The sequence below is a fragment of the Labrus mixtus genome, chromosome 2 (genome assembly GCF_963584025.1).
Source record: "Labrus mixtus chromosome 2, fLabMix1.1, whole genome shotgun sequence".
NCBI lineage: Eukaryota > Metazoa > Chordata > Actinopteri > Labriformes > Labridae > Labrus > Labrus mixtus.
Window position 1 is genome coordinate 20,465,424 of NC_083613.1, and position 16,113 is coordinate 20,481,536.

Genomic DNA, 16,113 nt, shown 5'->3' on the forward strand with positions numbered 1-16,113 from the left:
AGCTAACAGCAGCTATAGGCCAGCGAGTGGTACTAACCAATTAAGGCTGTGTTTGGAAACCCCCAATCAATGACACTCCATATTGAGTCATTTCACTGTTAATTTGTATAACAGGAATAATGTTTTTTTTCTTTTTCTTTCACAAGTTACCACAGGATCCTTTACATTTTATAGTTGTTTTTTTATCACTGAATAACATGTAGGCCTACTCCCCTTTTGACCTCTATGCTATTGTAAGATGTGACGTTTCCTTGATGTTGTGGTGGGGTCAATAATGTTCTTATCTTATCTCATCTCATTTTATCTTTAAGGATAATCTGAGCACGTTTTAAAGTACGTGTAAAACATATGCCGACAAAATGTTGACCTTTACTGAAAAAACTTCCTCAACAATTCTTCCAACACAACCCATCAACCCCAACGCAACCTTAATGGGATATTTCCACCATTCTCTCCAGCTCCTCAAGGTTTTGGCAATGTTTTTATAAAATACACATGCAATATGTAAGCAGCAGCATACTCTGTAAGCGTTGTTATCTGTTATTATGAAATGTTACCACATATAGCTTGTGGTCCCTCTGTGTTAAGTTATTGCAGTGGTTAAGATTTTGGGTTGAAAGTTCAATATCAGACTATCTTTTAAACAACCAGAGGTCCATGGGCTGTCGATTAAGGAAGTCCAAAGATCAAATGGTTTTATGACAGAAACTTACTGATTGCACGCTCCCTCACCTCTCTTTTCGTATCTCTCCATCAACAGCACATTGGTTTGTGTGTCAGCCTGAACCGCTCTCTTTCTTTGAAAACTGGTTTCTTATTCCCTCTTCTCTGCTAGCTTTACTGTTTTAGAAGATGTCTAAAACGGAGCAGGTTGTGGGCGACGTTGAAGAGTATTTCCAGGAACGAGGACCAACTGTCACTTTCAGCAACTTGCTCTACAGTGTTCAGGAGACGAGATTCTGCTGCAAGAGAGGTCCTGAAAAATACATCCTCAAAGATGTGAGGTAGGATAAAATACTCACCTTGACATGTCAGTCTTACTTGCTCTCCATTGATACTTCTTTATTCAATATAATTTAAATTTCCACATGGGCTGTTACTCTTTCATATCGAACCATATAAGTATGTGATTAAGTTTGTAGCTCATTTGACCAAACTAGGATACCCATTTTCTAAATTTTAGAGAAAATTTATCAAAAATAATTTTATACATCAAACAGGGGCTGGTGTTTTGAGTAGACAAGCTGAGGGAAGAAAATAAATATCTGGAAAACAGAGTCAATAATTGTCTTGCAGCAATCAAATCCCAAGCCTGAGGGAAATTTATTTAGGCTACATTATGAAAATCACCTTTTCCATGGTCACAGAGTTTGTTTGGGACAAGGTTATTTATGCATGGTACAATAAGTAAAAAATAAAATAAAATAAAAATTCCAACCATGAAAGTTGTTTAAAATGCACCAAATTTTGCAACAGTAAAGATTATTTTTCAATGCACATCGTGTTGTACAGTTATGGTCAATAAATGGTGGTAAAAATATTTCTATGAATTGTATTTGTTAGACATCCTTGTGAAATGAAGACAACATTTTTCAGAGACTAAATGAGCAGTGAAAAACTCTGCTCAAGAGTCGTGACACACAGACACATCTGTAACATTATAATAAATTAAATATAATAAAAATGATCAAAACAATAATGCCACCATGGTTTGATAAACAAAAGAAACACAAGACTGTCAAGTAGTTGTATTGTAAATCTTTTAAGCAAAAACATGAGAATGTTGTAGATAACATTGTTAACCTGTGATACAGTTTATAGTTGGGAGGATACATTTTGTATTGGTTTTTATCACTTTGACATGCTCTATAAACAAATGGACTTAACATGATTGGATTGGTTGTTGCAGCGGCATTTTGAGTCCTGGGATGAATGCCATCATGGGCGCCACTGGAAGCGGTAAAACGTCGTAAGAAATATTCTCACTTTTTCAGACACTAATAATACTGTCTCACGCATATGCACAAACCCAAGCACATACATGTTATTTTCTTTCTCTTTCTGTCAGACTGTTGGATGTTATAGCAGGCAGAAAAAACCCTGCAGGACTGAAGCAGGGAAAAGTGTTGGTGGACGGCAAAGTTGTCACGTCTGAACTCAGGCTGAGCTCTGCCTACGTGGTGCAGGTACAAAAAACACACACATACACAATATAAGACATCATTGTCCTTTGGATTCCTCGACGTAGTTCATGACTTTATCACACATGTGCTTCCAGGATGATATTCTGATGGGTACCCTGTCTGTGAGGGAGAACCTTCTGTTCAGCGCCAACCTGCGTCTCAACCCTAAGCACCACTCCTCCTCTGACAAAAACAGCCAGGTCGATGCCATCATAAAGGATCTGGGCCTCACAGACTGTGCAGATACTAAGGTGTTACACACACAAGCTAGTCACTGTACAGTTCCACTGGTAAAAGTATTCCTAAACACTGAAGACTGTTTCTTTATTGATAGCCTATCTGAGACAGATAAAAGAAGAAACACTTGATTAAATAAGAATCAAAGATATGTAATAAAATGTATGATATAGTTACATTTAAATGTCCCATCAAAGAAACAAAAAACTAATATGTATGAGTTTCCTAACATAAGAATAAGTGACAGACTTTGATGCTCATACCTTTAGTCAATTACAGTTCCTTTTCAATGTTTGCCTTTAATTAATTTGTTTATTTCAAAGGTAGAAAGAGTTATTATTGATAAAGCATTTGCTCTGTCGTAAGTCATAACGTTGCTGAACATCCAGTCAACATTTTGTGACACATGTGATAAGGTGATGCTGTCACTTCTAGAAAAGTTTTAATTTTCTATATTTTCTACTTTGGGGTTTTTAAGTGTTTAGAATTTCGAAGCATTCAGTGTTAAAATTTGTTTAATGCGTGTGGTGCAGCTGTTGTATCATATTTAATAATCGTGATCTAATTATCAATTAAAGTTATCAGGAATATAATTTTTGCCACAATCATGCAGGCCAACTTTAACATTTAAGTTTACAGTGTGTGTGTGTGTGTGTGTGTGTAGATAGGGACAGAGTTTCTGCGTGGTGTATCTGGAGGTGAGAGGAAGAGATGTAGCATCGGGATGGAGCTCATAACTTCTCCCTCTCTGCTGTTTCTTGACGAACCGACCACCGGCCTGGACTCTAACACTGCAAACTGCATCATCGGCCTACTGCACAAGTACAACAGTATTACTATTTCATCTCACATTAGGGAGCACAGACTTGCACATAAGGCACAAATGAAACTACTCAAGCATGCGTGGGGTAAAACAGCGGGCGATGTTCTGTTCAGTGTCAGCTTTAATTAACATCTGCTTATTTTAATGTAATGTTGACGCACAAAGCAGAATCAACATTCCTGATGCCTCCCAGCATCTTCAACATTTACTTTTGATTTTGTGTTTTCTGTAACAATATCCATGTAAAAATGTCATTATGTGCGTTTAGGCTGTCCAGAAGAGGCAAAACTGTGATCTTCTCCATCCACCAGCCACGCTTCTCCATCTTCAGACAGTTTGACCACCTGACAATGATGCATAAAGGGGAGGCGGTGTACGCTGGAGCAGCAGGCCAGGCACTGGAATACTTCACAAACCTTGGTATGTGTCGGTTGCTATAAAATATAGAGAACCTTGCCTATGTGTTTTCAGAAAATATACTGAGTCCATACAAACAAAAAGGGAAAGATACCAAATGGTTTATGCAGCTTGTAGTAAGCTACCTCATTTTAGCTACTGTTTTGACATTCTTACACTCATGCAATCTCTTCTGCTACCCTTTCCATCTCTGCTCAGCTAGAGTAAACCAGCTGTCAATGTAGTAAACTGTTCTATTTGAATTATGAGATTTCATATCAGGATATTGTTTGACTTCATAGAGACACGTTTTTTTAAAGATGCATGCGTGTATATGTTTTTTAATACAGGCTACCAAATAGAGTCCTTTGACAACCCTGCTGATTTCTTCATGGACATCACAAATGGAGAAGCGAAATCAACATTAGAATCACTTACTGGAGGTACACTGTCACAAAACACAGACAGCCAACATCAACTCAATGTAGCTTTTGATCATTTAAAGGTAAGACTACATCCAGGTGTACATTTTTAGACATTTGGGTTCAATAAAGTGGTAAGTGGTTTTAAAAAAAAGTACAGCATTTTTTACGGCACCCTCCACATGTGGAAAAGACTCAATTTGATCCTTGAAAGAAAAAGATGTAACTGGTTTTAGCTCTGATAAGGGTATGGTATGATTGATAGTATTTATGAACAGTCGGGAGGTGATGAGTTAAGTTAGCTCAACGCTTGGAGGGTTGGTCTGTCATAAATATTCCTTGAAGAACATCTTTGTTGAGTCTGGGCTGGTGGCATAAAAACTTAACAATAATGAAATAATTATATAATTCAACACAGCAATTCTTCCCGGAAGTAGTTACACCACTGAACATGTTTAAATAAACAAGACAATGTTTTTCATTTTCAAATCACATAACTCTCTCACTCTTGAGTAATAGGGAGGAGATAATGATGGTTATATTAAATTTTATCTTATCTACAAAATTACTTTGTATAATTGCCTCTCTCTGCTTCCACAGTGGAGAGTGAAAACCCATTGGCATCAATGTACCGCCAGTCCAAACTGTGCCAGACTGTGCTGGAGGAGTTGGACCATGTGACCCAGCTCATCGCTGAGGGAGCCAAAGGCCAAGATCGGGCGGCTGACTATGCAACTTCGTTCCTCTATCAGGTCACCTAAACAAAGTCAGAAAAAGATGAGAAACTGTGGATAATACATATTTTCTAGATTTAAAAGTATAATAAGCAATTTTAGGCAATAAAAGTGTCAGTTGTTATCGATTTTGTGCTTAATGAAAATTTAAGTGAGTTTATAATGTCATATCTCAGAGTTTAATGAAGGTGCCAGCCAACGTTATGACTTCTGCTTGACTGCCTGAACTCTGTTTATAACTGTCATTGAGCCTATAAAATAATTCCCTGTCTTTCTGTGTGTGTGTGTGTGTGTGTGTGTGTGTGGGACAGATGCGTGTGGTGTGTGGCAGGACAATGCGGAACACTCTGAGGAACCCTCAGACCTCTTACGCCCAGTTAGCTCTCAACATCTTCTTTGCCATTCTGGTGGGACTCATTTATTACCAAATGCCATTAACGCTGCCTGAGGCTTTACAGAATAGGTACATTACACAGAAACATGCAGCCAACTTCATTTCAACTGTGTGTAATTGCTTATTTTCATCTCTTCATTTCTTTCCTTTTGTAACATTTACCTTTCCTCAGCTAATCCACAGGCCAAATCAATATCATAGAAAATAATAGTACAGGTTTCTTCTTTATTGTAGTACTTAGTAAAGTACATTTTATCATGGTGTAGGCAGGAAAATGTGATGAGACAATAGTTGTGAATAACTCTACATTAGAAAAGGTTTCCAGGATAAATATCTGATATGGAGAGAAAAAAAGAGTTAAACAAGATTTTGCTTTTATTTAAAGGGGACATATTATGAAACATCCACTTTAACAATGTTTCTGAACATATATTTGGGTAACCTGAGTGTCTACCTACCCACAAAATGTTAAGTAAAAATCCATCCAGTCCTTAGTATGTGGTCTGTATAAGTCCTACAACACCGAGAAAAATGCTCCGTTTCAAATTTGCTCAACTTGTTATGTCACAAGTTGGATTCTGGTAAAAGAAAATACCCTCCTCTCTCCTGATATCGCCACACATAGACTGCACCCCCAGTCTAGAACAAAACATTTGCTCTCGCTACAGAGGACTGATGTCTACCAGGAAAACTCAGGGGGGGCTCATTGCATTTAAAGAGACACACACACCAAAATGGAGCGTTCTGAGAGAGCTGGTTTATACAGGGTCACAAACCTCCTCTGGTGCTTGATTCATGTTATATTTTGACCAAAGCACAGCACAGATGTTTCATTTAGACGACAGGGGACAGTTTGAAAAGGTAGAAAAGTTGTATAATATGTCCTCTTTAAAGATAAGTGCTAAGGTAGTGGTGTCTGAATTTAGTTGTTTTTTTTAAAACTAAATGAGTAAGATAAGAAAAACATGATGTCAACTAATGTGATTTGATTTTATGTGCAAGTTTATGGGCGCTAACCTGAAGTCAGGTAGACATTAGCTATCTCTCTCTCTTTCTGTGACAGGAGTGGAGCATTCTTCTTCCTTATCATCAACATGGTGTTTGGGAATCTCTCTGCTGTTGAACTCTTCATAAACGAAAGGGCGATCTTCATGTGAGTTAAAGTTAGTTGTGTGTTGAAGTGCAGGCATTTGCAGAAGGTACATGACTACATCGGTGTTTCGTGTTTAGATAAATTGATATGGGTCACATTTTACTTTTTTTTTTTTAAACATTTTTTAAATTCTTATTGAAATCGAATAAACAAGTGACAATTTGTATTTAAAAGTATCAAATCCAGCTCAGTAAAGTCATTAGTGCTTTTTGTACTTTTGAGTCCTCTGACTTTCAGCCCTAAACCTTTTCATTCCTACATGTGTTTTTTTCAGCCTGAAGTTATCTTCAACAGCTGAGCTTTTCAGTTTTTAATAAAGGTTACTGTTACACATTTCGGAATATATTATGCATTGGTTGGGCATATTGTGTTTTGCAACTTTTTTATGCTTGCATGTACAATGGCAGCTCAAAAGAGAGACATTAATAAGACCTGTATTCTTGCAGTAAAAACTGTCAATCCTTTATAATACAATGTTTGAACTGTGTTGTACTGTTTGTGTTAATGTGTTTCTGTCATTATTCATGTTTGTTGCAGACACGAGAACTCCAGTGGTTATTACCGCACCTCTGTGTACTTCCTGTCAAAGATCTTTGCCGACCTAATCCCAAACCGCATCATCCCCATCTTTGTGTTTTCAGCCATCGCCTACTACATGATGGGTGACTATCATTTTTAAGTACTTACCACAAACACACATCAAACTGTCTCATGCAGAGGAGCAGACTCCCCTGAGGTTGCCAGTCTTTTCAGTGATCTTCTTTTGTCATTTTGCCCTGATGACTAAAGCCTCTTTCACACATGCAATCCAAAAAATATCTAGAAGCTTTTAGAAATGTTCATGAGAGCATGGTTGGGATGGAGTTTATTGTCCACACTTGTCCAGCACAGTGTAAAATGTTCCTTGTTGGACGAAGGGGGTGGTGGGAAGGGAGCTGGGGATGAGTCTGGGGAAGGAAGGACATGATGCTTAAAGCCAGTGGAAGTCCCAGTGCAATGTTTACAACATGATGGCTACTAAGACATACAACAACGCTCATGGGCACGAGAGGGTGGGGGCTGAGGGTGGGTTGTCAATGAGGGCAGGGAACACATGCATTATGTAAAAAATAACCATTTTAAGATAACTACTGTAAGAATATTTGTTTTTAAATTATAACAACATATTGTTATAATTTATCAGAAAATCTGTTGAAAAATATGTGACAAATATGTGCCTATATAGTTAATTACTCTGAAATGAAAACTGCATCGTGTCACGTCAAAGTGTAAAAGGTCAACTGCGAGTCAGCGTATCTTTTTTTCTATCGTATCTATTTTTTAATTTTTGGGCTTTTGGGGCCTTATGGAGAGATAAGACAGTGTATAGAGTCAAAAATCAGGTAGAGAGAGTGGGGAACAACATGAGGATTCGAGCAACAGGCTGGATTCGAACCCGGGCCCACTTGGAGGACTATAACCTCTTTACATGGGGCACGTGCTCTAACCACTACAAATAAAATGTACCTACATGTGTGATACTGTCATATGATATTTTATGGCCTGCAATACAGTTTTACAGCAGGCATTTAATTAATTTACACTCATACTTACGTATGTGATGCACTTAAAGATTACTTTTTGTTAACCTTAAATAAAGTTTGTAACAAGAAGGATATGAAACTACAAGAAAAGTAATTTTTTTCACTGTTTTCAGCATTTTTTCAGCGCTGAACTACTATCCAACTATCCTGTTGCATTCTCACACCAGCTCACTCAGCATTCACACTGACATTTTACCAAGGCGCTGGCATGAGCTGAATTTTTCATCTCATCCTGAAAATGTCAGGAAGTTTTCAGGAGTTTTGTGCAAGTGTGAACAAGGCTTTAAATTTTGAAGCCGCAAAATAGTCTGTAACGCTTTTTGAAGAGGATTGGCTTCATCATGAGGGCTTCATGTTTTGAGACATAAAATCTAGATTACATAGAGCTGCCTGATTCAATTTTTGGGAGTCTTCACAAGTTTATGCTCCTACTGTTGATCACTTTTTGTCTGAAACCTTGACCTCTCAAAAAAAGGTTTTACCTCTGAACCTTTACCGTTCAACCGGTAAAAGCTCTGGATTTTACAACAATACCAATTCTTATTTTGATATAGTATTTTTTCCTTCCATCTTTCAGGGTTGAAGCCTGCCTTTGTAGCCTTCTTGTGTTTCGCCCTGACCATGTCTCTGGTCAGTCTGGCAGGAGTTGGGTTGGCCTTCCTCGTATCAGCTAGTGTGTCTTCATTCGCCATGGCTAACATCCTGATCGCTCTACCCTTTGTCTTCATGATGGTAAGATGCATAGTCACACAGATAAAATACATGACAGACTTCATGTTATGTTCTATTAAATATGTAGTAGTATCTTTTCACAAGTGTATTAGTCATTATCTTCCATGTTTCCCCCTATAATAGGTCTTTGGAGGTTATCTTGTCAATCTAAACTCCATGCTGAGTTGGCTCTCCTGGCTGAAATGGATCAGTATCTTCAGATATGGACTAAATGTAAGATACGGAAAATAGGCAGAAAAGGCGCATGATGGTGTGGTGGTGAGAGTGAGAGCATTCTGATAAAATCAGTACTGAGGAGGTTGTTTAGCTCAATCTCTTTTTGTTTCTCAGGCTGCATTCATCAACGAGTTCAAAGGACAGCTGTTCTACAGCAACACCACCATGTGAGTGCTGAACAGTGACACCGCTACTTGTTTAAATACAATAACAATAACACACATTCACACAAATTGAGTCTCTCTCTTCAGCATCCCAGGGGAGCTGTTCCTGAAAGGCCAGGGCATTGACTACTCCACATGGGGCTTCTGGCAGAACCAGGTAGCTCTGCTGGGAATCGTTTTGGTCTGCATGTTCCTGGCCTACATACAGCTGCGTCGAATCAACCGCTGGAAGTGATTCCCATCCATCTGTTCTTATATCCATTAATCAAGCACTATGTCTTTATCTAACTTATTTAACAGGCCTCAGATTAAACACATTGCATCATTAGGGGTAAAGAACATTAAACTAGAGATGCATTGTTTTTTTTTATGTGTGCACAGGATTAGCTTTCTTATGTGAATATTTAATTTATGATTCAATGTCAAAATTCCTTTATCTTCCTCTTTGTCGCTCTCTCTCTCTCTCTCTCTCTCTCTCCCTCTCTCTTTCTCTCTCTCTCTCTCTCTCTCTCTCTCTCTCTCTCTCTCTCTCTCTCTCTCTCTCATGCTAGCACACATAAACAAACACACGTGTTGTAACACTTGAGTCTCCGGAGGATTAGCTGCCACTAAGCACACCTGGTGTGTGCACGAGGAAAGTGTAGGCGAAAGCAACCGTCAAGCTGACGTCTAAATCCTCTCTAAGCTCATTAGAGTGAGTTAACATTAACTACAGTAAGGAAAAGATGTGCACAATCCACATGTTATCAGGAATATCTAAGCAAAACAGTTTTTAAAGGATAAAAGCCAGAGCATAAAGCTTTTCCCTTTTTATTCGTATTATGCAGAAACAGTGAAAAATTGTAGTTTCATATCCTTATTTGTTACAAACTTCATTTAAGATTTAAAAAATAATCTTGAAGTTTATCACAGTATGAGTGTAAAGTATTTAAATGCCTGCTGTAAAACTTTCTTGCAGGCCATAAAAATGTGACAGTATCATATATGTCAATGTTTTATGTGTGTAGTTGATATTGAGTAAAATAATCTGGTAATCAACAAGAATTCCATGAATATTATTGCATTAAAGGGAATTATTATGTATGCCATGTGAAACTTCACACACAAATCTTTCACAAAACAATCATCATATGTGCAATCTTTAGGATCTTCTCTAGAATTTAAGATGAAGTTCTGTTTTGTGTTGGAATAATGCTGGTTGCACAGCTCTGTATCATATATATTTAACTTCTGATCCATGTTTATTATGTTACGTTAAAGGACAGTGTCAAACTGCAGTTGTTTTCCTTGGTGTCAGCCCTATCAGGCAACATAATCAAGGAAGAGTTTTCTTTCCCAGTGCTTTTCAAGAAATCAGCTGATAAAGACTTCTATTTGCACATATTGAACAGTGAAAAATAATCTTATCGGCACGTTTCACATGTGAGATTCCTAGAAACCTCTCTAATCCCGACATGTTTAAAATAGAAAATAGATGTTGAATAAGTTACTCAAAATACATTTCAGTGGTTCTTGCAGGAGAAGTTTGTTGTATGCATTTCTACTTTGAAGTGGAATAGTTTGAATGTTCTATAGTTAAATTGTAATGTTCAACTTTTGATAAGGGACAGAAAAAAAAACATCTTCTGTATGTGTGTTTAAATGTACACAGCACAGTTTACCTCCCACTTAAAGCAGATTTATCAAATAAAAAAGCAGGACATTAACATTTTGAGGAACTTTGTGAACTCCTCTTTTAGCTCAATATAAGATATTTTAACAAAAGTATAAAAATCTGATTAACTGAATCAAGAATTAGCAAGATGAACACAGAGCACCGTGAAAAATGTAACACAAGAAATTATTCAAACAACGACCAGCCAACACAAAACTGCCCTTCCTTTTCGGGTTGGACAATTATTCCTTTATTGAGCAGAGCTTATTATTCTACATTCAGAATGTTTTCACCCCGCTTGTTCTCTTACTCTGACTGTTTCCAACAGTCACCGGTGAATTCTCCAGCCCGCGGAGCCACTCTGTGCACTTCAGCACCACACGCTCATCAACACCGTAGTCCTCTTCCTCCTCATACTCCACATCATCGTACTTGTGTTTCTCATTCAGCAGTGAGATTTTCACAAACGAGCTGATGTCTGCCAGCTCTGTCTCACTGTTGTTTTTAGTTACGACTCTGTTGTTTAGGGTGCTGTGTCTCTGCGTGGCCTGCTGATGCCTTTTAGAGACGTTTTCCCTCTTGCGTCTGGATTCGGAGGTGCTTCCAGAAACGCTCCCAGCTTTCCTAGGAGCTGAATGTTGACGTCTCTCGCTGTTCCTCCTCTGTAGCAGCAGAACAGCCTCAGGTGTGAGAGTCAGTGTGAAACGGGCCTCCTCCTGGTGCCTGACCCTCGTCTTCACCTCTGGTTCACTCTTTAGAGAGCCCTGGCTCATATGTCTGTGCTGCTGTGGTTTAGAGAGGGATTCCCCCGAGCTGGAGGCAGGGACACTGTCTGTCTGTGATGAAGGCATCAGTCGGTCCCTTCTCTTTGCATGCAGCTCTGCTCCTGATACTCCTTTGGATGTTTGCAAATTATTCCTGGGTTGACTCTTCTTCCCTAGCTGCTTTAAGTTCAAAGTCAGTCTCTCCTTCACTGAGCTGCCTTTGTCTTCTCTTTGGATTTTCGACTTTCCCAAAGTAGACGTAGCTAAAGAGTTGTTGATATGTTTCTCCTTCCCAGTCAGTCCTGACACGGAGCGAGCAATCGACACAGGTGGGATGAATGGCATTTTGGCAATACACAGTATCAAATAGGAAAGAATCTCTGTTTTGCGTTTGAATTGATTAAAGAAAAGAGATGAAGAAGAGAGCACTAAGGAGGAAAATGATTCACTGGAGAGATCCTCTGGTGCATCCTCCTCCATGCAGGGGTCAGCTGTGTGTTGCTGCTGCTGGGATTGCAATGGTGCTCATGAACCCTGGAATAGCAGGAAGCTTATACCTGAGAGGCTGGAGGGCGGGGCATGGCACGCTGCAAAAGGCGTGCACAACCTCAAGATCTGAAGGCTCAAAGATCTAAAATAAACACGCATTTCTAATCCTCCGCGCACACAGTGAAAGAGCACATGCACCTTAATCCATACAGACTGTAATCATGACTTGAGAGAAAGTCAGGTGACAATCACCGTTAGTGTACTGAAAGATGCAGAAGAAGCAATTGGAAACCTGATCTGATTTAAGCATCAAATTTCATTCTTGACCTTGAATCTAGTTGTGTGACAAATCAATAAATCAATTACTGACCAAAGGTCCTAATACTAGCTTTCCCAAAGCATTGCTCTCATTTGTTACAGGAGAGTTAAAATACAGAAACAAAGACAAACAGAAACAGAACACAAAACACAGCGGCACAGCACCTCTTGCTGCCTAACACAGCACAACATGTTTGCTATCTATTGGTCCCGACAAGCTACAGAAGCTACCCAAGATTTCAGTATATTTTGACATTGAGTCTTTCAGTTTTGCCAACATCATATGAAGCTGAAACTGGAACATCTTTATACCTTGTTGTAGGACTTTCTCCATTTTCATTACTAATCAGTAGTCAGTATCTTGTAATCTACATTTTCCAGACTAATTAGTCGAAAGCCACTTTGCTCATAAGGGTGCATGTCTTTTTCACCAGGACAGTAATCACTGTATCTTTAAATGTTGTTGGCACCTGACCTTCTGCCAATGCTTCTGTAAACACCTCAGTTAAAATGGGCTCAACTACTTTAATGTTCTTCTACAAAATGATTTACCTACTGGCGCATCAAACATTTCCACCAGGGACGGGGAAACCAACGGAAGATCTATTTAGGAAAAAAACTCCTGACATTGGCTTTCATGTACCATGTCTCTGACATACATGTAAGTAATAATTTTGAAAGACCAAGATTTCCACATTGTCTGTCAAAACGTCTGACCTAAATCATCAAGTGCTGGGATTAAGAAACTGGCATCTTTACTTTTCAGCAGTCTTTCAATTGTACTTTTAAAATTTTAAAAAATTCACCCCTCCTACAGTGTGTGCCAATCAAGGCAAGAGCTATTCAGACAAGGGTTTTTTTGCCCTATAGGCTGAAAACATATGTATTTCTGCTGTAAGAACGGGCTTTTTTGAATTGGGTGTGTATATGACTTCTGGTGGTCATATATAATCCTCCCTTTCAACCAGTAAAAATAAATCTCAGAGCTCCCCAAAACATGTCTGTGAAGTTTCTTGTTATAAATCCACTCTGATCCTATATTTTATCATGCCTATAAACCCCTTAATGTCAGCCCTGTTCAGAACAGGCTGTTTCTGTATAGCTTTAAATACGAATGAGCTGTGTCTGACCACGCCCCTCTCTGAAAGGTGAGAAGGCAGACTCAGAGGGCAGAACAAACACCTAGCTGTGGGAGTATCACCCACTTGGGTGAGGGGTTACTGCCCTTTGTGATGTCATGAATGGAAAATCTCCAAACGGCCTGTTTGAACTCATATTTTCTGACAAGTGGAGAAGGTAAAAGATGGAGAGAGAATGGACTTTTCTCATAATTGGGGGATTTAAGGACAGACTAGGGACACATTTTAGTCTGGTCAAGTGTATTTTACACAATATAAGTGAAAACTCGACAAACGGCAGTATTTTGCACTTCCACAGTGGCTATATTTTTTAACACTGGTAACCGCTTGGGGACAATGCAATTTTTCCCTGCATTAATTTCAGACCTTAATCACGATTAACTATAGTTAACGCTGACAGCCCTACTAATATACCTTCAATTTTATTTTTTCTAAATTCATACAATTCTTAATTGACATTCCATTGGGCAACCCTATACTGTAAAATGAACTACATTGTTTCTGTGATAAAATCAAACTAACAAACTACACATGTCCATTTTTCATATTCGCCATTAAAATGTGAGATATTGCCATAGAAACATTTATTTGAATGGTTTTGTTACAAAACATGATTAAAATAAAGTTAAAAATCTCAGATTTGTATATTCTGGGAACTAACAGGTTTCTACATATTATTTATTTAGACATATAAATCCTAATACTTGTGTCATTCTGACTGACTTTGAAACAGGCATGCACACATTTTACTGCAATAATTAGTTTGAACTTTTTGCTACTATGAGAAGACACATTAGATCGACTCATTTGTGTTCATTCACAACACGTCTTCTTGTGTACTTGAAGGACCCGTCGACAGCGAGGACATGTGTGATAGGCGTCCTTGAAATGGTTAACAAAAAATGGAATCAGGCAGCATCCAAACAGCAACCTGTGAGACAGATAAAACACATCAGTCTTTGCCTTATGAGTGAGCGTGTGTGTGTGTGTGTGTGTGTGTGTGTGTGTGTGTTTGATGCTTGGTAATAGGATTAAACAGATAAAGCAGTTTGAATGAGTCCGTTCTCACACATGAGCCACGTGTGAATATCAACTTTAAAGGTGACCTGAGTGGTGATTTTTGAGTCTGACAAGATGGGCAGGTTGTCAGAGCTGGGTAACGATACAAATGAGTTTCATAGCTCACAAACTTTGGTCTGGGAGTAGAGGGAGGGAGAGCAGACTCTAGAGAAAAGACATGAGGGTATGAAAAGGTTCATGCATTTTCAAATAACATCCCTGCAAAAAACAAACAAAAAACACTTGTAAAAATAACAACCTAACAGCTGAAGTCCTTTTCATATGTGGTCAGCATTGTTTCATATTTTTAAATAGAAAAGCATTAGGAACAAAAACATACTTTTTTTAACCTAACTAAGGAAAAAAAATTCATAATGTTTCTGAATATTGTAATTTATTTGTTGTATCTTATCCTGGTCAATGAAAACAGAGAAACTACCAGTGTAATTTAATCAGTGTTTAAAATGTACAACAATCACACCTCACTCTACTTTTGTGCAATAGAACTACTGACTGACTGAAAATCAACACTTAAATAGCAGATGTTACAGAAAATACTTGAACCTAAAGGGAAGAAAAATCTAAAAATTCAGGCCCACTGTAAAATGAAATATAATGAGCCCCTACCCTGTACATGTGTGTTGTTTTGGGTGGAGCAGCCAACTCCAGGAGAAAATGAGAAGGAAGGAGGTGATGCAGGGGTGAATGGTGTGTGAATGTGGTATATTCTCACATATTGGCCTCATCTGGGAAAAACAAAACAAAAAAGTTTCTTTTTAACCGTGTATTGCATGCCTTTCAGTCAACAGAGAAGGTTGGATGGGTATTTTACCTGGTAAGAAGTAAGGTGGAGGTGTAGGAAATGGCTCATCGACCTTTGATAGTGACTCCATTGTAAAAATTAGTGTCAAAACCAACCAAAAAAAGAGTCAAATCAGATTGTATTTTTGCGTCTGCAGCCAGCAGCAGTTCGCATGTAGGTCCACCAGGTGCAATGAAGAGGAACTAATTGCTATCTTCTCTGATTGGTTCAAGATTATATTACCCATAAATGACTGCCTTGGTGGCCTTTAAAAACAGATCTGATGGACATGACTATTCGAAAATAGTTGCAAACTGCGGCCACATTAGTTAGGCCTATGCATACTGCTGAAGTAACTTGCATTTTTCAGACTCCCAATCTCAATGTGTAATGTGTTCATAGGCTACTGTGGCAAAAACAAATACATGACAGGATCTAGCTTGTACAATGTCCTATAACAATTAAAAATCTTGCCACTTCTATAATTTGAATTGGCATTTATGACTTCAGTGGTACTTTCAAGAGGGGACATTGTTACTTTATCATATTGTAGAAGTGCATATCCCCATGTCTGCAAACAAGAAAACAAACAATCGGTACATAATAAACCATCTATAAAGGTGTGGCTTTGTGTGCCCCCCTGGGTAGCCTATCTACTGCCCTCCATGGCCCGAGCCGATACTGCCCTGCTGATTTTGTCCACAGCTATTACTTATATACACTACATCAGGGACGGGCAACTTTGGTCACAGCAAGGGCCACATTCATTTAATTCTCACTGCCAGGGGGCCAAATTGTAGGATACAAAAACGATCAATTATGAATCAATTATATAAAAAAAATCAATTATG

General features: G+C 38.5%; 2 protein-coding genes and 1 long non-coding RNA gene across 4 annotated transcripts; 1 reads left to right on the top strand and 2 right to left on the bottom strand.

Moving 5' to 3' along the window:
- The first annotated feature begins 724 nt into the window (after positions 1 to 724).
- abcg2b (ATP-binding cassette, sub-family G (WHITE), member 2b) lies at positions 725 to 9,761 on the top strand. Its single transcript, XM_061055349.1, has 15 exons — positions 725 to 1,004; positions 1,910 to 1,969; positions 2,069 to 2,186; positions 2,279 to 2,434; positions 3,085 to 3,242; positions 3,512 to 3,663; positions 3,990 to 4,082; positions 4,662 to 4,813; positions 5,107 to 5,258; positions 6,253 to 6,342; positions 6,880 to 7,004; positions 8,503 to 8,657; positions 8,781 to 8,870; positions 8,988 to 9,040; positions 9,125 to 9,761. Exons 1-15 carry the CDS (start codon positions 853 to 855, stop codon positions 9,270 to 9,272), a joined length of 1,854 nt encoding a protein of 617 aa, XP_060911332.1. The 5' UTR covers positions 725 to 852; the 3' UTR covers positions 9,273 to 9,761.
- A 1,208-nt stretch (positions 9,762 to 10,969) lies between these two features.
- Positions 10,970 to 11,935, bottom strand: LOC132954638 (proline-rich protein 18-like). Its single transcript, XM_061027256.1, has one exon. The coding sequence runs from the start codon at positions 11,798 to 11,800 to the stop codon at positions 10,970 to 10,972; it is 831 nt and encodes a 276-aa protein (XP_060883239.1). The 5' UTR covers positions 11,801 to 11,935.
- A 2,035-nt stretch (positions 11,936 to 13,970) lies between these two features.
- On the bottom strand, positions 13,971 to 15,197 carry LOC132988159 (uncharacterized). Of its 2 annotated transcripts, XR_009675787.1 has the most exons (3): positions 15,088 to 15,197; positions 14,508 to 14,625; positions 13,971 to 14,332 (listed from the first exon to the last, which is right to left on the bottom strand). It is a non-coding gene; the product is annotated as an uncharacterized LOC132988159 (long non-coding RNA). The 2 variants fall into 2 exon arrangements; XR_009675786.1 differs by having other exon boundaries at positions 13,971 to 14,625.
- Between the last annotated feature and the right edge of the window lie 916 nt (positions 15,198 to 16,113).